General features: G+C 41.1%; 1 protein-coding gene across 4 annotated transcripts in view; it reads right to left on the reverse strand.

Annotated features, from left to right (window-relative positions):
* DCAF5 (DDB1 and CUL4 associated factor 5) overlaps positions 1 to 17,654 on the reverse strand; it is a 108,730-nt gene that overhangs the window by 6,578 nt on the left and 84,498 nt on the right. For all 4 annotated transcript variants that reach the window (XM_030319405.1, XM_030319404.1, XM_030319403.1 and 1 more), the window contains exon 8: positions 5,103 to 5,230. In XM_030319405.1, the coding sequence (XP_030175265.1) occupies positions 5,103 to 5,230 (128 nt within the window). The remainder of the gene's footprint in view (positions 1 to 5,102; positions 5,231 to 17,654) is intronic.

Below are 17,654 nucleotides of genomic sequence, written 5' to 3' on the forward strand. Positions count from 1 at the left end.
AAAAAAAGTTAAGTAGCAGAAAATAAAGGATTTTTCTGAGATTCTCAAATTCTTTGTGAGACCCAAAGTTTGGGAAACATTCAGATATGGCCTTCAACAACAGGCTCAAGCTACGAATGACTATCTCTGCAAACAAATGTCCAAGGGAAAAGTTTGGTGGCTTAGGAAGGAAACTGGAGGGATTCCAAAGGCAAAGTCCTTAGGACTTTTAGGGGCCTCATTCTGTATTCTGGGCCAGATCTCTTACTTTCTCAGTTTAAAAATGGTAAAATGTTACTAACCATGTTATCTAATATAAAGATGAATCTATATGTGCATCACAGAAACACAGAATTTGTTAACAGAAGTACAAAATATTGAAGGTGGGATGCTGGTCCAACTATCCAACAAACCAGTTTCTGGGTTCTTTCTGATCTATTACCCAGCCTCCTATTTCTTCCTTCAGGAATGAAAATCATTAACACTGAAAGTCAGCTTTTTATTTGGGCTCTGGAATGTATTAAGCTGAGGTAGACTTTCATTCCTGAAGCTTAGAGTAATGTAACAAACCACTGGATCAGGAGACAGGAGACTTGAGTGTGGGTTCCCACTCAATTCCTAGTTAGCTGGTTGACCTTGGATAAAGCTCAACCCCCTGATCTAAACAGTGAATTAGATGGGTCTTATCCAATCCTAGGATTCAGAGCAAAACAAAACCATCATGCCAGACAGCCAGTTTTCAGTCCTCAAGGGACTTGTAGCACAGAGCTGCTGGGGCCAACAGAAGGGGTAGGAACCCCAGCTCTGTGGCCTCACATAGCCCTGGGCAAATGACTTCACTCTCGAAAGCCTCTTTTCTCATCTGTAGAAATGAAAATGACGAAATGACATAACCTATACCACAGCACAACAAAACATGGTGCTTTCTCTTTCACTTGGCAACTGAACACCTTAACTAGAAACTCTCAGACCCATCCTCAGAGAGACTTTTGAACATCAGAAGGACTGACCGTTGCTATTATCTTAGCCCTCATCCTTAAAATGTCAGTTTCAAATATTTGTGAAAGTGGTTATTTCTTTCCACTGAAACAACTCAGAAGTAAAGCAACAAAAACACAACTTCCTTTAAAAATTTTTTTTTAATTTTTATTTTTGAGAGTGAGAGAGAGACAGAGCATGAGCAGGGGAGGGGCAGAGACAGAGAGGGAGACACAGAATCTGAAGCAGGCTCCAGGCTCTGAGCTGTCAACACAGAGCTCGATGTGGGGCTCGAACTCAAGGACCACAAGATCATGACCTGAGCTGAGGTCGGATGCTTAACCAACTGAGCCACCCAGGTGCCCCCAAAACACAACTTCCTGTTGCTAACATGTTAAATGTGGCTAGATATGCCTCCTCTAGGGGCAAGGTTCATGAGAAAAGGAGGGATGAGCAGTTTCCTTTCCAAGCCCAGTGAAAAGTTTAGTTCAAGAGACTGCTGAGGGTAGGGCCCTGCAGTGGCTCAGTCCATTAAGCATCTGAGTCTTGATTTCGGCTCAGGTCATGATCACACAGTTCATGAATTCAAGCCCCACATCAGGTTCTGTGCTGACAGTGTGGAGCCTGCTTGGGATTCTTTCTCCCCCTCTCTCTCTGCCCTTCCCCTCCTCATTCTCTCTCCCTCAAAATAAATAAACATTAAAAAAAAAAAAAAAGGCTGCTGAGGAAAAAGATGCAGTTCAATTCTTACTTAAACATCATCAAAATGGAAAGCAATTAAGTAGCAAGTGTTCTGATCTACATAAGTGACCATGACAAGCTTGATGTAGCAGCTCTAAGCCTTCTTCTCTTTGTGATACTGTACTAAATTAAGAAATTTGTCAGGGGTGCCCGGTGCCCGGGTGGCTCAGTCAGTTAAGCGTCAGACTTCGGCTCAGATCAGGATCTCATGGTTCGTTGGTTCAAGCCCCATGTTAGGCTCTGTGCCGATAGCTCAGAGCCTGGAGCTTGCTTCGGATTCTGTGTCTCCCTCTCTTTTTGCCTCTCTCCTGCTCATGCTTGGTCTCTCTCTCTCTCAAAAACAAATAATAAACATTAAAGAAATTAAAAAAAAAAAAGAAATTTGTCCATCTACCAAGAAAATCTATACAGACAGAGACCTAAAATTGCTACTCAAGGGTTCTCCACACTCTCTAATCTGGCTTCCAAGACCTTCTGGGCCCATCTCTTGCTAGCCTTCCTGCCTTATATCTTAGATCTGTCTTCTTGTGCACTTCATTTTGGCCAAACATGATCATTTTCTGAACAGGTCCTACACTTCACTGTTTCTGAGTATTATTTCTTAGTATAATGCTTGGAACACTGTAGGTGATCAATAAATATTTACTGATTCAATGAAATAATTAACTACCCATTCCCTCTACTTAGAATGTTCCTGGTATCTTATTCTTCTTCCTTTTACAGTCTTTATTCTTCAAAATCTAGTTCAAATATTGCCTGCCTGAGGTTACCACAGACGGGAAAACTCTCTTTCCCCCAGAGCATTTTGTTTATATCTCTTATGTAGATATTGCATTTTTTCATTATCTTTACTTCTTGTCTCTCCTACTGGGTCATCAATTCCTGGGGGACCTGCGTTACCTTTTTTTTCCTTTATGTTCCCCATAGGCCCTAGCACAAATGGCATACACAGGTATATCATAAATGTCACAAGTATCATAACTGAATAAATGAATACTGGTCTTTGAGGGAAAAAAATGTCAGCATTTGTCCTATCTTGCCCCTCTGTGTTTAAATACAAAACAAACCCCCTCGTTTGCTCAGTGTGGACATTCAGGGAGTTAGAAAACTGTTATGGGTGAGAAGAGGTTGGCCCTGACAGCAGGGATTCTACTCTGAGTTAAAAAGGCAGCAGTAAAGGACAAGGGAGAAGGTGAAGTGGAGAGAAAAAAGAGCTCAGACTGGGCTAAAACATTATGCTCTTGGGGCCATTGGTCCTCTCAGAAATAGCAAGCAGGAAAGTGACACTTATTAAAATAGTCAGAAATTGTCAGGCACAGGTAATTCACAAGGCACTCCTGGATGGCAAGTCACTGTTAGCATCCTTACTTGACAGATGGGAAACAGACTCAAATAACTGTTCAAGGGCACCAGTTGTGTTGACTTAAGGTTTCAAATGGCTAATCAGGCCTCTTGGTAGGGCAGCATTCAGACCCCATGGGAACTTGGAAGCAGTGAGTTCCATAGTTAAGTCTGGATAACCTCCCAGAGAAAACATTTTCTTCTCTTTCTCCTCTGAGAACTTGGCTAGTTTCCAAACATGACCTTTAGGGTAAGGCCTCCAGTTGACTAAACAATAAATGGGGAGACTAAGTACAGAAGCATCCCAGAGTACATAGCCAAACAGGAATCTCTCTTCTAAAGGAGATGTCCAAGCTGGGCTCTGAGAAAGAGAATGACGTCACCAGGCCGAGAGAGGACATGCTACTGTGCCAACCCATTAGTCATCGGCCAAAGGAGAAGAGAAAGCAATTCAAGGGACAGAGCCAACTCCACAACTGCTCAGTGAAGGACTCTTAAGATGACCACCTCTAGCAGGGGCCTCTGGCTGCCTGCTGCCTTCCACCAGCATGGGAGTGTGACAGGACATTGGGAAGAACAAGAAACAGGGCTCTATCCTAACTACCGCTAATCAGCTGTGTAATTAACCCCAGATGGGTAGTTTATCATTTAATTCTCATCATCTATAAAAAGAAAAAGTCCATAAAAATGATCCAGAAGTCCTGCTCCAGGTCTGTGGAAAAATATGTGCAATCATGAAAGTCAGTCCTGATCCATAGGACCAACAAAACTTAAATAAAGGAAGTTGGATTAAGGATAAATAAAAATACAACCCATACTCCAACATTACATTTCTGACAACTTCCCTTGCTCAGATATAACTTGAATAGTTAAAGAAAAAGAAAAAGAAAAGGAAAGGGAAAAAGAGAGGGAGGGAGGGAGGAAAAAAGGAAGGAAGGAGGAAAGAAGAGAAGAAAATGAAAACTGGTTTTCAATGTCATTTTAGGATAAAATATGAGGAGTTTTATCTTTTGGGGGGATTATCATCCATCCTTACTTAAAAATCAAGTTATCAATGAGTCCTGAAGAATTTATCATTTGCCCCAAACCTTCATTTTCTCCGATGTGGAAAAGGGTTACTAACTACTGGAATGTGAGTGGTGTCCTTCTGTGGACACAGGCCAGGCTTGGTCTCTTGGTTGCAGGTTCCAAATACATTCCTTGGCTGGGTTCAGTTCATTGAGTCGATGTGCAACTAATGCAAGTGTTTAGCTTCAATCACAACCACATGCAATGGTTTTTGATATGTTCTGAGACAATTTAGCTATGCTTCTGGCAGTCAGTTAGTTATGTCTGTGCCATATTAGCATAGCAATTAATGCAAAGTGCACCCGAGTAACTGAGGGGACGGTGGCTTCCAGATGAGGTTTGGAAAACAGAACTCATCAGACTCCAGATCAAAAGCTATCGGCAATGTAGTGGCATACAAATGGCATCTAGTTTCAAAGCCTGGTGACTATTTTTAAAAGAGGTCCTGAAAGGAGGGTTTTAAACCACTCTTTTTTTTTTTTTTTTTTAATTTTTTTTTTTTTCAACGTTTATTTATTTTTTTGGGACAGAGAGAGACAGAGCATGAACGGGGGAGGGGCAGAGAGAGAGGGAGACACAGAATCAGAAACAGGCTCCAGGCTCTGAGCCATCAGCCCAGAGCCCGATGCGGGGCTCAAACTCACGGACCGCGAGATCGTGACCTGGCTGAAGTCGGACGCTTAACCGACTGCGCCACCCAGGCGCCCCTAAACCACTCTTTTTAATATCAATTTTTCAGTATTTTGTAGCATGTGAAAATAATCGAGAGGTTTTTAAAAGTAATCTGTGTCCAACGTGGGGCTTGAACTCACAACCCCAAGATCAAAAGTCGTATGCTCTACTGACTGAGCCAGCCAAGTGCCCCAAAATAATTGAGAATTTTGATAGACCTTTAGTATGTTTAGATATGAGGTCCTATATATATTGTTCTAGTTTCTTCCCATTATGAATTATAAAAATTTGTTTAAAACAGTTAGAAGGGAAAGATGCCTCACCTTGATAATCTTTTCTACGCCAGAAGAGCAGATCATGTAGGTGTGAGGGTTAAATCGGACCTGGTTAACAATAGACCGATGCCCTTTCAGCACCATGAAGGCTCCGTTGACCACCCTACCAATGCCACCTGGGAAGACAGAAGGAAACAAAAATCAAATGATGAAATGGAGCAAAGTAAAGAGGTTCCAGTAATGGCAGACAAACAGTTCTGAACTGGAGCCAAGATTTTTTATTAACTATGCCACCAGAAGAATGCTTAATCTTACAGATAAAGTTGCTATGGAAAGAGGGAAGATGAAATATTCTCTCAGCATATGTGCTCTTACCAAGAGCCTTTATTTAGCCTGTAAGCATTGCCCACGCCCACCCCCTGCAATTCCATTGTCAATGAAGCCACAGGCACTTAAAACATTTCTCAAGTTTTTGATCCCCAAGATAGAACCCAAGTGTTACCTTAGAAAAGGCCAGTCATGAGCAAAATGAGACTGAACTACTTGGGAACAGTTAGGCAGCTGAGCCAGGGACATGCAGAACCAGAAGCATATAATTACTTAAATGCACAGAAAAATCTCTCATCTACTTGCCCTCAATTTCTATGATGAAGGTAGCAAACAAAACAAACATATGAAAACCACGGGGAAAATAATGGAAAAAATCCTTTTATTACCCTGATAATGGGGAGAGTTAGGGATAAAGAAAGGAGATCTGGGCCACTTCCATAATAGGAAGGGCCCAGGTACTAAGAATGTGAATTAGAGTAAGGGCCTTAAAACCGTCACATATGGATTAAAATCAAGAGGCCACTAATAGAAAGCTGTATTTTAAGGACCGTCCTGTAGGCTTTCTTCTTCAGTGACTGAGAAAAGCACCAGAGGCCTGGAACATATAACACAGATGAAGATGTCATCATTTATACACTTGAAATAATCTCAAAGGTTCAACTTCACTGGTAAGGGCATCACACACAACATACACATCCATGTTCTGAACAAGGTCACTTCTGAGCAACCATCAACAGCTTAGTACACATAAGCCAACCTGTGTCCCAACTGGCAAAATGTGATGCGTTCAGACACAAACAAATAAGTATCTGTTTATCTAAGCAATGAATACCATCGTAGCCCCTACCAGGAGCTTGGCACCACTAGGGCACAAAGTATCAATCAGTAGGCAGTCTTGGCTTCACATACTTCCACCCCACTCCCAACTCCACCTTGTTTAAACATTCATTCCAGACATTTCTCATCTCAGTGTCCTAGAGGGACAATGACTAGGAACAATATCCCTTCTCCAGACATAATCTGGTTCTGGAGAAGGTGTCTTCTTCTGCTTTTGGCCTCCTGACACAATTCCTCTTGTGACTCATGGACGATATCCCTCTTTATTGCCATGTACATATATATCTTTTTTATGACAGTGAGAGTTTTCAGACTGCATTGATCTGTTCCTTGGTAGTGCCCACTTAACTAGCACTAGGTGCTTATTCTACTTGGTAAGTGACAAAAACGTCCTTTGCCTAATTTTCCCACCATAGTTGACATTATTAATGTTTGAATTATCCAGGATGTATAATATACTTAAAGTTATCCATATCTCAACCCAACATCATCAAGTTTGCTAATAAACCTTGGAGAGTGACTAGACCATAGAATAAATGTGTTTTCATGGATCAGGAAAGGTTAAGCACTAAAGTAGGCTGCCATGATGGGAATCCCTAGGCAGCCTGAGTGTACTGGGTTCCTAGAGTGGAGTGGGAGGAGGGGAAGGTAACTTGAGCCTAATCAAAATAAAAATAAACTTGAGAAAATTAAGGACAAGAGATCCATGGGAATCTAAACCAGTTGTCTCAACATAGGGATCTTACCACCCCCCAAAGATTTCCCTTGGATTTTTTTTTTTTTTTTCTTAATATAAGGTTGATTCAAAAAGTAGCATTCCCATTCATGGTTTTCTTCTGAATTCTACCCATACCTGTGCTGGGGTAGTCACTTAGCAAAGAATCTTTGGGTTAAACCTAGTACTGATCTCTTATTTAATCCTACTGCCTCCAAGAAAAGTAATTTAAGTGACTCAGAGAATGTGAGTGATTTCTTTCTAACCATACAGCTAGTAAATGGCAGAGTCAGGATATGAACCAGAGCCTGTTTGGCTGTAACACCCAATATCCTTTCCACTGTAACAGTGGCCTTTAAGAGATGAAAGGATTTGAATAGGGATGGAGTCTGAAGCTCATAAAATCTTTCTAAATCTTTCTGGCAGTTATCATATGGGTTGGTTTTTTTTTTTTATAAGTCATCAACTTAAGAAAGGGGAAGGGGTAGACTATCCAATGGCATCCTGAGTACAAGCTCCACAGCATCACCACAAGACATTGCCAACACTGAATAGTTCACGAAAGTAGAACTGGCTCTCTTGCGTACCTAGAACTGGGGGCGCAATGCCTGAACCAAAAAGTACCTGCTTAGTAAGCACTTGTTGAATGGACAGTGTTTCAGGAGAGGGCAATTCTAGAATAAATACCACCAAAGGAGGACAGATAGAGGATCTCTTGTCTTAAAGAATCAACTACCACAGAACTAAATTTTATCAACCAAACTGATCTTAATCTGTTAAAGGTTATTTGGAATACAATTACAGTAACTTTTGGACTTGCAGAATAAGTGAAAGGGTACCCACATCTGTAAATTGAGACCATGGGAAAACTTTCTATTGCTCTTCCATGCTATGTGACCTCATCTGATTTCTCTTCTTGGCAGCAATTTTTTTAAGTTTATTTATTTATTTTGAGAGAAACACATATATCGCAAGTAGGGGAAGAGCAGAGAGAGAGGGAGAAAGAGAATCCCAAGCAGGCTCCACACTCCTGACATGGGGGCTCAAACTCACAAAACTGTAAGATCCTGACCTGAGCTGAAACCAAGAGTCAGATGCTTAACCGACTGAGCCACCCAGGCACGCCAGCAATTTTAATACAGATCTTCTCTCCTTCTTCCCACCCAAACTGATACCTAGGAAATCTGAAAAAGAGGAAATCCATAGAACCAAGAGACTGATGGTAAAAACAGGTACAGGAAGAATTATGGCTGCCATGTGTTTAAGGTATCCAAGGCTGTGTACACAAAATCAGAAGAATGAATGGGTTTCAGGGAGGTTCTCGATAGTCCTCCTGGTTTCCAGGTTTGAATGACTGAATATAGCCGATGGTGTATAGTTAGATACAATGATTTTTAGAGAATAAATTTTTATCAGTCCTGGAGATTTGTATAAATAAGATTTCTTCATTCTGAAATGGCTAAGGTCAAGATGCTACTATCAGTAAAAACTTGGGGTCTCCCCTCTCCATTACCTAGCCAGACCATGCCCGTCAATAGCAGGATCAAGTTGGCAGGAGTCAGGCAGGGAATATTTTTTTCTAAGAACTACATAATCTACACACTCTCCCTTTAGGATCATTTCTAAGACTGTGGTGACGGGACTGGTGAGGGTCAACCTCACCCCATGAGCTGAGTCAAGACCTAATCACTAATAATGGATACCAATGAAAAAGCACATACCCGGGAAGAGCCACCTTACTCATTTTTGAGCTGTCATTTGTTTATACACTTCTGTACAAACCAACGATCATTGTGCTGGGCCATCTGCTCTGTCTGGCCCAACCAAACATGTTGGCATCATTTTGTAGGGTTTTTTTTTTTTTTAAGTCAAGGCCAAAGTTGCTATATCTCCATCTTTCCTTTGGTTCAGAAGGGATGCCAGGGAGGTGAAGAAGGCTATAAATAGGCTTTACCTATTTTACTGCAAGAGTTTAGAAAAGAAAAGGAGTGGGCCTCTCATAAGATTCCAGTATCAGTAACTGACTATCTTAGCAAGATTCCAAGAAACACAAGGGACTCAGAGAAAATACCTTACTTAGAACCCTGATAAAGACCTTTCTAAAATGCCAAGGCCAAGCGTCCCTCCAGAGAAGACAAGGCGCTAAGTGTACAGGCCCTCATTCCCCCTTCCTTACCTATGCTCCTCTTCCTACAACATTCAGCCAGAGATTTGTCCCCTTAGGACTTTCAAGGGTCAGGACAACATTCCCATTTCTTGCCAACTTCAGTTACTTCTGTTTGTCAATTTTATTTGTTTCAACAAAATCCTCTAAGAATGACCATGCTTTCAACTCAAAAGGTAAAAGCAACCTGATCAAGATTTCTTGATGATTTAGTCTAACAGCAATTTATCAATCACATTGGGAAGAGGTCTTCAGTGGCACTTGGGGCTATAGAACAGGACACTTAAGTATTTTGTAATGAAATAAATCCCAAATCAACCTGGATAAGATACCAGTATTAATTTTCTTGTCAGAGTTTTTGGATTTTTTCCCCCTTCTATTAATTAATGGGTAGGACAAACACTTTTGTGAGAATGGGAAGGAGAAACAACGGGTAACACTGAGATTAGGGAAGGTGAAGTGTGAAAGTGGTAGTGAGGAACCAGGAACAAAGACCAGATGACTGTAAGGGGCTGATGGAAGATAAGAAATTAAGATGGCAGGAGATAAATTTGCATTTCCAAGCAATAGAGTATTGACCCCCATGAACACAGTAAATATCTTTGATCTTCCAAGATTTATGCTGACATATCCAACATAGTAATAAGAGGACTGGACAGATAAGGACTCAACAGGGGCTCCTGGGTGGCTCAGTTGGTTAAGCTTCCGACTTCAGCTCAGGTCATGATCTCACGGTTCGTGGGTTTGAGCCCTGTGTCAGGCTCTGTGCTGACAGCTCAGAGCCTGGAGCCTGCTTCAGATTCTGTGTTTCCCTCTTTCTCTGCCCCTCCCCCACTTGCACTCTGTCTCTCAAAAATAAATAAAACGTTAAAAAAAAAAGGACTTAACAAATGGTTAAATTGAAACTAGTGGAGAATATTGTTTGCTTAAAAATTTTTTTTAGGTTTATTTATTTATTTTGAGAGAGAGCAAAAAAACACAGGCAGAGGAGGGGCAGAGAGGGAGAATCGGTTAAGCATCTGACTTCAGCTCAGGTCATGATCTCACGGTTCGTGAGTTTGAACCCTGCATGGGGCTCTGTGCTGACAGCTCAGAACCTGGATCCTGCTTTGAATCTGGTGTCTCCCCGTCTCTCCGCCCCTCCCCTGTTCACGCTGTCTCTATCTTCTCAAAAATAAATGCTTAAAAAATTTTTTTAAGTTTTAATTAATTAATTATTATTTTTTTTTTCCAGTAATCTCTATACCCATCATGGGGCTTCAACTCATGATCCAGAGATCAAGAGTTGCATGCTCTTCTGACTGAACCAGCCAGGTTCCCCAGGAAAATATTGTGGGTTTTTTGTTTGTTTTTAGTTTTTTCTTAGGGTCTTTATTTATTTTGAGAGGCAGAGACAGCACAGGTGGGGAGGGGCAAAGAGAGGGGGAAAAAATCCCAAGCAGGCTCTGCACTGGCAGTGAGGCTTGAACTCACAAACTGTGAGATCATGACCTGAGCCGAAATCAAGAGTGGGACCCTCAACCAACTGAGTCACACAGGTGCCCTAAGAATACTGTTAAGAGTGGTATAAAAAAAACCCTCAATATTCAGGTAAAAATGACAGATTACAGTAAAGGAAAAGCTTGTAGAATTTCATGTGATAACTTTATCTGGTAGGCTCTAGGTTGGAATATTAAACAAAATCCCGCAGAATGTACTGATGGGGCAAGACGATGAGCAAATACTTAAAGGAGTGGTACTATTTTGGGGGGGCGGGGGAGGAGAGAAGTTGAAAAATCAGGTAAGTGATCATTCAAATGATATAATGGAAATCAAATCTCTGGAATTACCTAGTCCTTTCCTAAACAAGAAGACTTGGGCTTGGTGATAGTCACCAGAGAATCCAAAGGTTTCATTCAGTCCTCATCCTGCGTATTCGACCTGTCAGCAAGATCCAGCGTAGTTACCTCTCCTTTCTTCACTGCCTTCCTAGGATCACCATCTCTTGGTTTTCCTGCTACTTCATCGGTCATTCCTTGTTGATTTCCTTTTTGGCTTCTCTCGCTGACTTTTTTTTTTTTTTAATGTTTATTTTTTTCACTGTTTATTTTTTTAATGTTTATTATTTATTTTCGAAAAAGAGAGACAGGGAGACAGAGCGGGAGCGGGGAAGGGGCGGGGGAACACAGAATCTGAAGCAGGCTCCAGGCTCTGAGCTGTCAGCACAGGGCTCGAACCCACGAACCATGAGATCAAGACCTGAGCTGAAGTCGGATGCTTAGCTGACTGAGCCACCCAGGCGCCCCATCCTCTCCCTGACTTCTTAACACTTGAATGCCTTAGGGCTCGGCCTTTGCTCTCCTTCTTTTGACTAGGTATGCTCACCTGTTTGGTGATTTCATCCAGTCTTATGGCTTTAAATACAACCTACATATGACCATAACTCAAATTTTTATCTCTAGTCTAGAACGTTCTCTCAAACTCTAGAATTTCATACCTCTATATCCAAACTGTTCAATATCTATCTCTACCTGGATGTTTAAGAGACATCTCAAATGCTACCTGCTTCCCCTCTTCCCCTAGCAAATCTATCAGGAAATCCTGATGCATTTCCCTTCAAAACACAGCTAGACTGTAACCTCTATTATCTTGGCTCGAGCCACCATCACCAGTCACCTGTGTTATGTGAGACTCCTACCAGTCCTCACTCCTATCTTTGGCAGCCCCACTCCCACCATCTATCCTCAACTCAGCAGCTAGAGCGATGCCGTTAAAATAAGCTGGATTGTGTCACTCCTCTGCTCAGAATTCTCTAATGGCTCCCCCGTTTCACCCACAGTAACAGCCTATAGGGACACTCCCTGTGCCCCACTTACCTCTGTGACTTCAACCCCTACTATTCCCCCCTCCCTCACTCTGCTTCAACACATTGATTTCCTTGTTGTTTCTCAAACACACGAGGCACAGTTTCACTTCAGAACTTTGCACTAGTTCTACCTAAAATACTCTTCCCCCAGATTTCTGCATGGCTAACTGCCTTACCACTTTGAAGTTTTGCTCAAACGGGATCTCCTCAAAGAGGTCTATACTGAACATCCCATCTAAAAAAAATTACATTTCCCTGCCCCCTCCATACCACTTCCTATCCTCCTTATTCCACTCTATTTATTTTCCATAGCACTTCTAACTTTTTAGACATAATTTACTGTGTCTACTGTTTTTTTTAAGTTTATTTATTTATTTAAGTAATCTCTACACTCAGTGTGGGGCTTATCCACGATCGCCAGATCAAGAGTTGCACATTCCTTCGACTGAGCCAGCCAGGTGCCCCTACTGTGTCTACTGTTTATGGTTTGCTTCTCTTGGTAGAGTATAAGCTCCATGATGGCAGGGATCTTTTGTTCCTTTGCCGTATATCCCAACACTTTAGAACAGTGCCCGTGTAGAGTAGGTTGTCAATAAACATTTGTCAAATGAATGAAAAGATGTGCCTGTGGAATGTAAGTATACTGGACAAGACCTAATCTTTGTTAGTGGGCTCCATCACCCAATGTGTGGATTATCAAGTGTTTCTCCATCTTCACTTTGTCGGTGTTGGATGTTTCTTTTACAGCAGTTGTACAATAGTAAGAATGGGGAAATAAAGGGGCTAACTCCTCCTTATGCTTCACAATCCTCTGAAATGCTAATTCCATGAAAACTTTACTGATCCTCCACATCTCTTCAAGACTCCCTTAATGATCTTTTCTATGGGCTTTGGAACCCTCTTTTAAATTAAGTGTGTTCACACACACACCCTTTTCTCATCTTTCTCAGACTGGAAGTTCTTTGCAGTCAAGAAAGTATTTATTCTTTCAATCACCTATAGTGCTTTGCATAATGTCTTACGTGCGGATACTTAGGAAGTGAACAAATTGAAGTAAATCCCCTCATCATCTTCTCTGGAACAAGCCTTGGAGGGGGAAGCTAAAGCTATTATTACCAAAATAATAATTTTGGGGAGTATCTGTTGAAGCAATTAATCTATTTCATTCCTGACACCACTGGTAGAATTAAGGTGTTACTGCTCTGAGGGGCAAGGGACTATTTCTTTCCGTGCTATAGCTAAAAGGGTTGTTCAAATAACCTCAGTAATTCCAAAAGGCCTGAGTGAACACTCCCTGAGTCTCTAAGTTTCAAACAAACCATAAGAAGTACAATCAGGGTCCTGACAATACAGAGAGCAGTGGCTGCCTCGTGGGGAGGCACCTAACCACCTAGGAGTTTAAAAACAGCCAGACGAGGACAGCCAGTGCTGTCAGAAAAGCTCCAAGAACCCCACAGACTGCAGTGCTTAACTGCGCAAAAAGTCAGTTTATACTAGTTCCTCTTTCATCGTCTGTACTTCACATGCGTTTGCAACCAACTACTCGTGACCAATTAAAACAGTTGTCTTCCAGCTACAAGGGAGGAAGAAGCAGATGCCCAGGCCTAACCCACTGAGAGTGAACGCATGTCTAGAAAAAGGAGGAGAGACAGAGCATGCACACATATGCAGGGCCTGTGAAAATGCATGTACAGCTGTTTCCAGCCTACATCCTTGGCCTGCTGGCCGTGGGGGTGGCTGCAGCAACTGGGCAGTGAAACTGCATGTTTTTCCCCTCTATTCAGGGAAAAATCTGTCATAGAGCTTTCCCCCTCTTTAACTACTGATGAATCAAGAGCAACCCTCTTGATTCAAGAACATGCAAGAACAACTCAAATGGCCATTCACAAGGGCACCAGAGGAAGGCAATGTCTTGGATTCTAAGGAGTTTCTCAGAGAAAAGTTAAAAGGGAGAAAGCTTTCTTCGCGAGAAATATCATTAAAGAGTAGCTATTGAATAACCCTCAACAATATCCCTAAGAAGGTAGATATTATTACTATGGTTGTACTGTTTATATTGCTAATATTCTTCCTTTACAGATGAAGATGGCACGGTTAAACAATTTTTCCGAAGGCTAATCCAGAAGACAAATGGATCAGGTGTTCAAACACAGGCCTACCAACTCTATTACATTATGCTTCTTTCCATAAATAGTAAGGTCTTAGCATAGAGGCATATCTCAAGGGAAGCAACTCTATCTGTGAAAACCCTAAAGATCTTTACAGCAAGAATTAGGGGAAAGGGAAGGAGAAAGTAATATGAAGATTTTCCAGAGACACCCACCTCCACCACATGTTGCCAAACTTCATTACTTCCATACCTAAGTTACTAGGGAACTAGTATCTTAATATACATAGCAGTAACAATGTCTTACATTTGAAACGCATAGTTTTCAGAGAGCTCCCAAAACTGTTAAATCATTTCATGGGAGGAGAAGGATTTTTACAGAAGAAACTAACGCTCAGACAATTGCTGTAAGGTAACTCAATCAGCCAGTTAGTAGCAGCACTGGACTTGAATCCAGGTATGATTTTAAGCCTAATGCTTTTTCCAATACACCACACTGGCTCTATACATAACTGTTGGTCTGTTTATTTTAGCTTCAGAATGACCACATAAAAAAGATGCTCTTCCTATGTACTTCAGAAGAGCAAAACATTCTGATGGGCCTGTTCTTTGCCACAGCAGAATTCCCAGTTCTACTCATTCCTCTAATTTTTAGAGAGATTTCTAGAAAATGAGTTATTTTTTTTAATATGAAATTGTCAAATTGGTTTCCATACAATACCCAGTGCTCATCCCAAAAGGTGCCCTCCTCAATGCCCATCACCCACCCTACCTTCCCTCCCACCCCCCCTCAACCCTCAGTTTGTTCTCAGTGAAAATGAGTTATTTTATATCAAGTAAAAAACAGCCTACTCTTGCCAGGTAGCTAGTTTTATGGTGGGTATTAGGTCTTACATCTCAAAATGATTTCCTCAGCCTACTGGGAAGCCCTAAGCAGATTACTCAGCCAATTTGTTAAATCAGTACCATTTATATAATAAATACATTTCAGCTCTTTGGAGTTTGGAACTGGAGTTCCCCCAGTGATTTTCAGTCTTTGTGAACAGGAGAGTGGAGAAGAAAAGGATGCCCTTGCTTTTGGCTCACACTCAGGACTGCTCTCCACTAGTTCTCTCAGCATTTGGTATGCCCTGCAAAGCATACAGTAGGCATGCATTAAGTGCTGATGGCTTGCCTTATTAAGGCATATAAGCAAGGCAGTTTCCCCATATTAGCCTGCCTTAGTATCTTCTGTTCAACTGGCAGGCAGGCATGCATAGAGTGAGTGAGCTCGGCCTCATCCATATTTTGTTTAAATCAAAGAGGCCATAGATTAAAGTAGGAATTTCCCCTCAGACTTTTTGTCATCTGAGCATTCAAAGCTAGAACCCACAGGCTGCATCTACCTCATATACTATGCTTGGCTTGCCGAACACTGCTGAATGTTTTTAAAGTTACAAATTCATTGCCAACATTTAAATAGAGAGGTTACATATAAAAATGAGGGGTTCTAAATATCCCTGAAGCCAGGTTTAAGAGTAGGGCTCAAAACAGGAGGAGTTGAGAGCCTGTATAAAGAGGCAGTTATACCATTATGCTCCCTCTGAGCACACATGGCCAGGAAACTGCCCATTCCCCACACAGGCAGAGACCTCAGGGTGGGATTAAATACGAATCTGTGTATAGATCTGTGACAGCCATAGCTCTATTCTCCTATTTGGCTCTTAGAATCATGGCTTAACTACCAAGCAAATACCACTAGCTCAAAGATTCCCATTCGGGGAAAGTAGCTGGTTTCAAGAGCAGAAAGTCAATAGAGAATGTCCAATATTGAAAATTCAAAGATATCAGGAGTTACAGGAAAAGGAACTGTTGTGTTTAAAAAAAAAAAGAAAAAAGTTTTGTAATATTATTTGACTTAAAAATATGTACCTGTATTATTTTGATAAAAAGAAGTACTTATAAAAATAGTGAAAGTTATGAAGAAAGAATAAAAAGAATAGAAAGGAAAAGGAAAGATATATGAACAAGGGAAAAGAAAAGAATGTGGGTGGGTTGTCAGAAGAGTGGCAGGAAGGCTGCATTCGCTAAATGAGCCAAGGTTCACAAAAAATAATGCACAAAGGTGCTTACACACAAAGCAAGACAATGATCAAAGGGGCAGACTTATTGTGATAGACTAATGTTGAAGGGCAATACAGAGAAAACAAACCCCTCCGTTACCAGTTAGCGAATCCAACAAGAAAGGTAATCATAACGTCCTATTCTTCACTGGTGTACAAAGAAACCCAAGCATCAAGTAAAGGATGGGAACCCAGGGCCAACCACAGCCCATGTGGAAACCACAGAGTTCCTAGCCAACTCTAAGTATGAGCAGATCACGGGTTCTGGGGCCTCCAAAAACAGCTTGAGTGATCCCGAGTGTATTTCCTGAAACACCCAGTAGCACACTAAATATCAAGGAGCCAAGATTTTCTCTGGTCAGACTTCATCTGTTGAGCTTATTCAGTGAACCCTTAAACAGAGGTAGAACAAATTCAGAGGCGAGAAATCAGTATAGCAAAGAAAACAAACATCATCTCTTTGAAGAACTGCTAAACTAAACATGGGGGGTGCTATCTCTGGAGAAGATCTAGAAGAGGACATGAGTGCTACCTTCAAATGAGTAAAAAGCTATGAAGAGGAAGAAGGGCCATTCTCATTAAGCCAGCACTCAAGAAACTACCGGGAAACAGAGTAAGACTTATGGAAGAACTTTCTAGTCACTGGCATTACCCTGGGGGAACAAGCACTTTATCATGATGGATATCCTGGCAGAGGTTTTAAGTTATTCCTCAATAAAAGTGTACTTAAATATATGTAAGTTATAACTCAAGAAAAAATGATTGTGGGGTTGGGTATGTGAACAGAAAATTTTATAGACCACTGATCTGGCCAAATATCCATGCAGTGTTCATGGGATGAATGCTGGGATCTCATGTTTTCATCTTTATTTAGTTGAGAAAATTGTATTTCTATTGTGATTTATTCTTTGATTCATAAGTATTTATTAATTTTTCTTTTTTTCTTGAGGAATTAAAAAAATATCTAGAAAATAGCGCAAAAAGTGGAGATTCATAAAGTTGAACACCCTTATAACCAACATCCAGGTCAAAACTTGGAATATTTTCTAGCCATTTTCATGCCCCATGTGCCTCATTCCAATTATAACCCTTTCCCACCCCCTTAATCAACTATTATCCTGATTGCTATATTAATCACCTCTCTGCATTGTTAATAATTTTATGCATCCAAGTGTACATTTCTAAAACTTCAGTTTTGCCTGTTTTTTGTTTTATTTAATATGTCTTTTACATTTCTTAAACAATAGGTTTCCTCCTGTCCATCCGCTCTTTTTCTCATTAGAATGTATTTATTGGAGAAAACAGGCCATTTGACCTATCATTTCTGACAGTCTTGGTTTTGTGGATGGTATCCTCACACCATAGCACAATTTGCTCCTCTGTCCTCTGTGCTTCCTGCAAACTGAAAGCTGGATCCTGAGGTTTTATTCAGAGTTGTTTTATTTGGCAAGCCTATTAGTAGTATTGTACTCTTTTATCAGGAGGCACACAATGTCTAAT

This window comes from Lynx canadensis, chromosome B3, assembly GCF_007474595.2.
Source record: "Lynx canadensis isolate LIC74 chromosome B3, mLynCan4.pri.v2, whole genome shotgun sequence".
NCBI classification, from domain to species: domain Eukaryota; kingdom Metazoa; phylum Chordata; class Mammalia; order Carnivora; family Felidae; genus Lynx; species Lynx canadensis.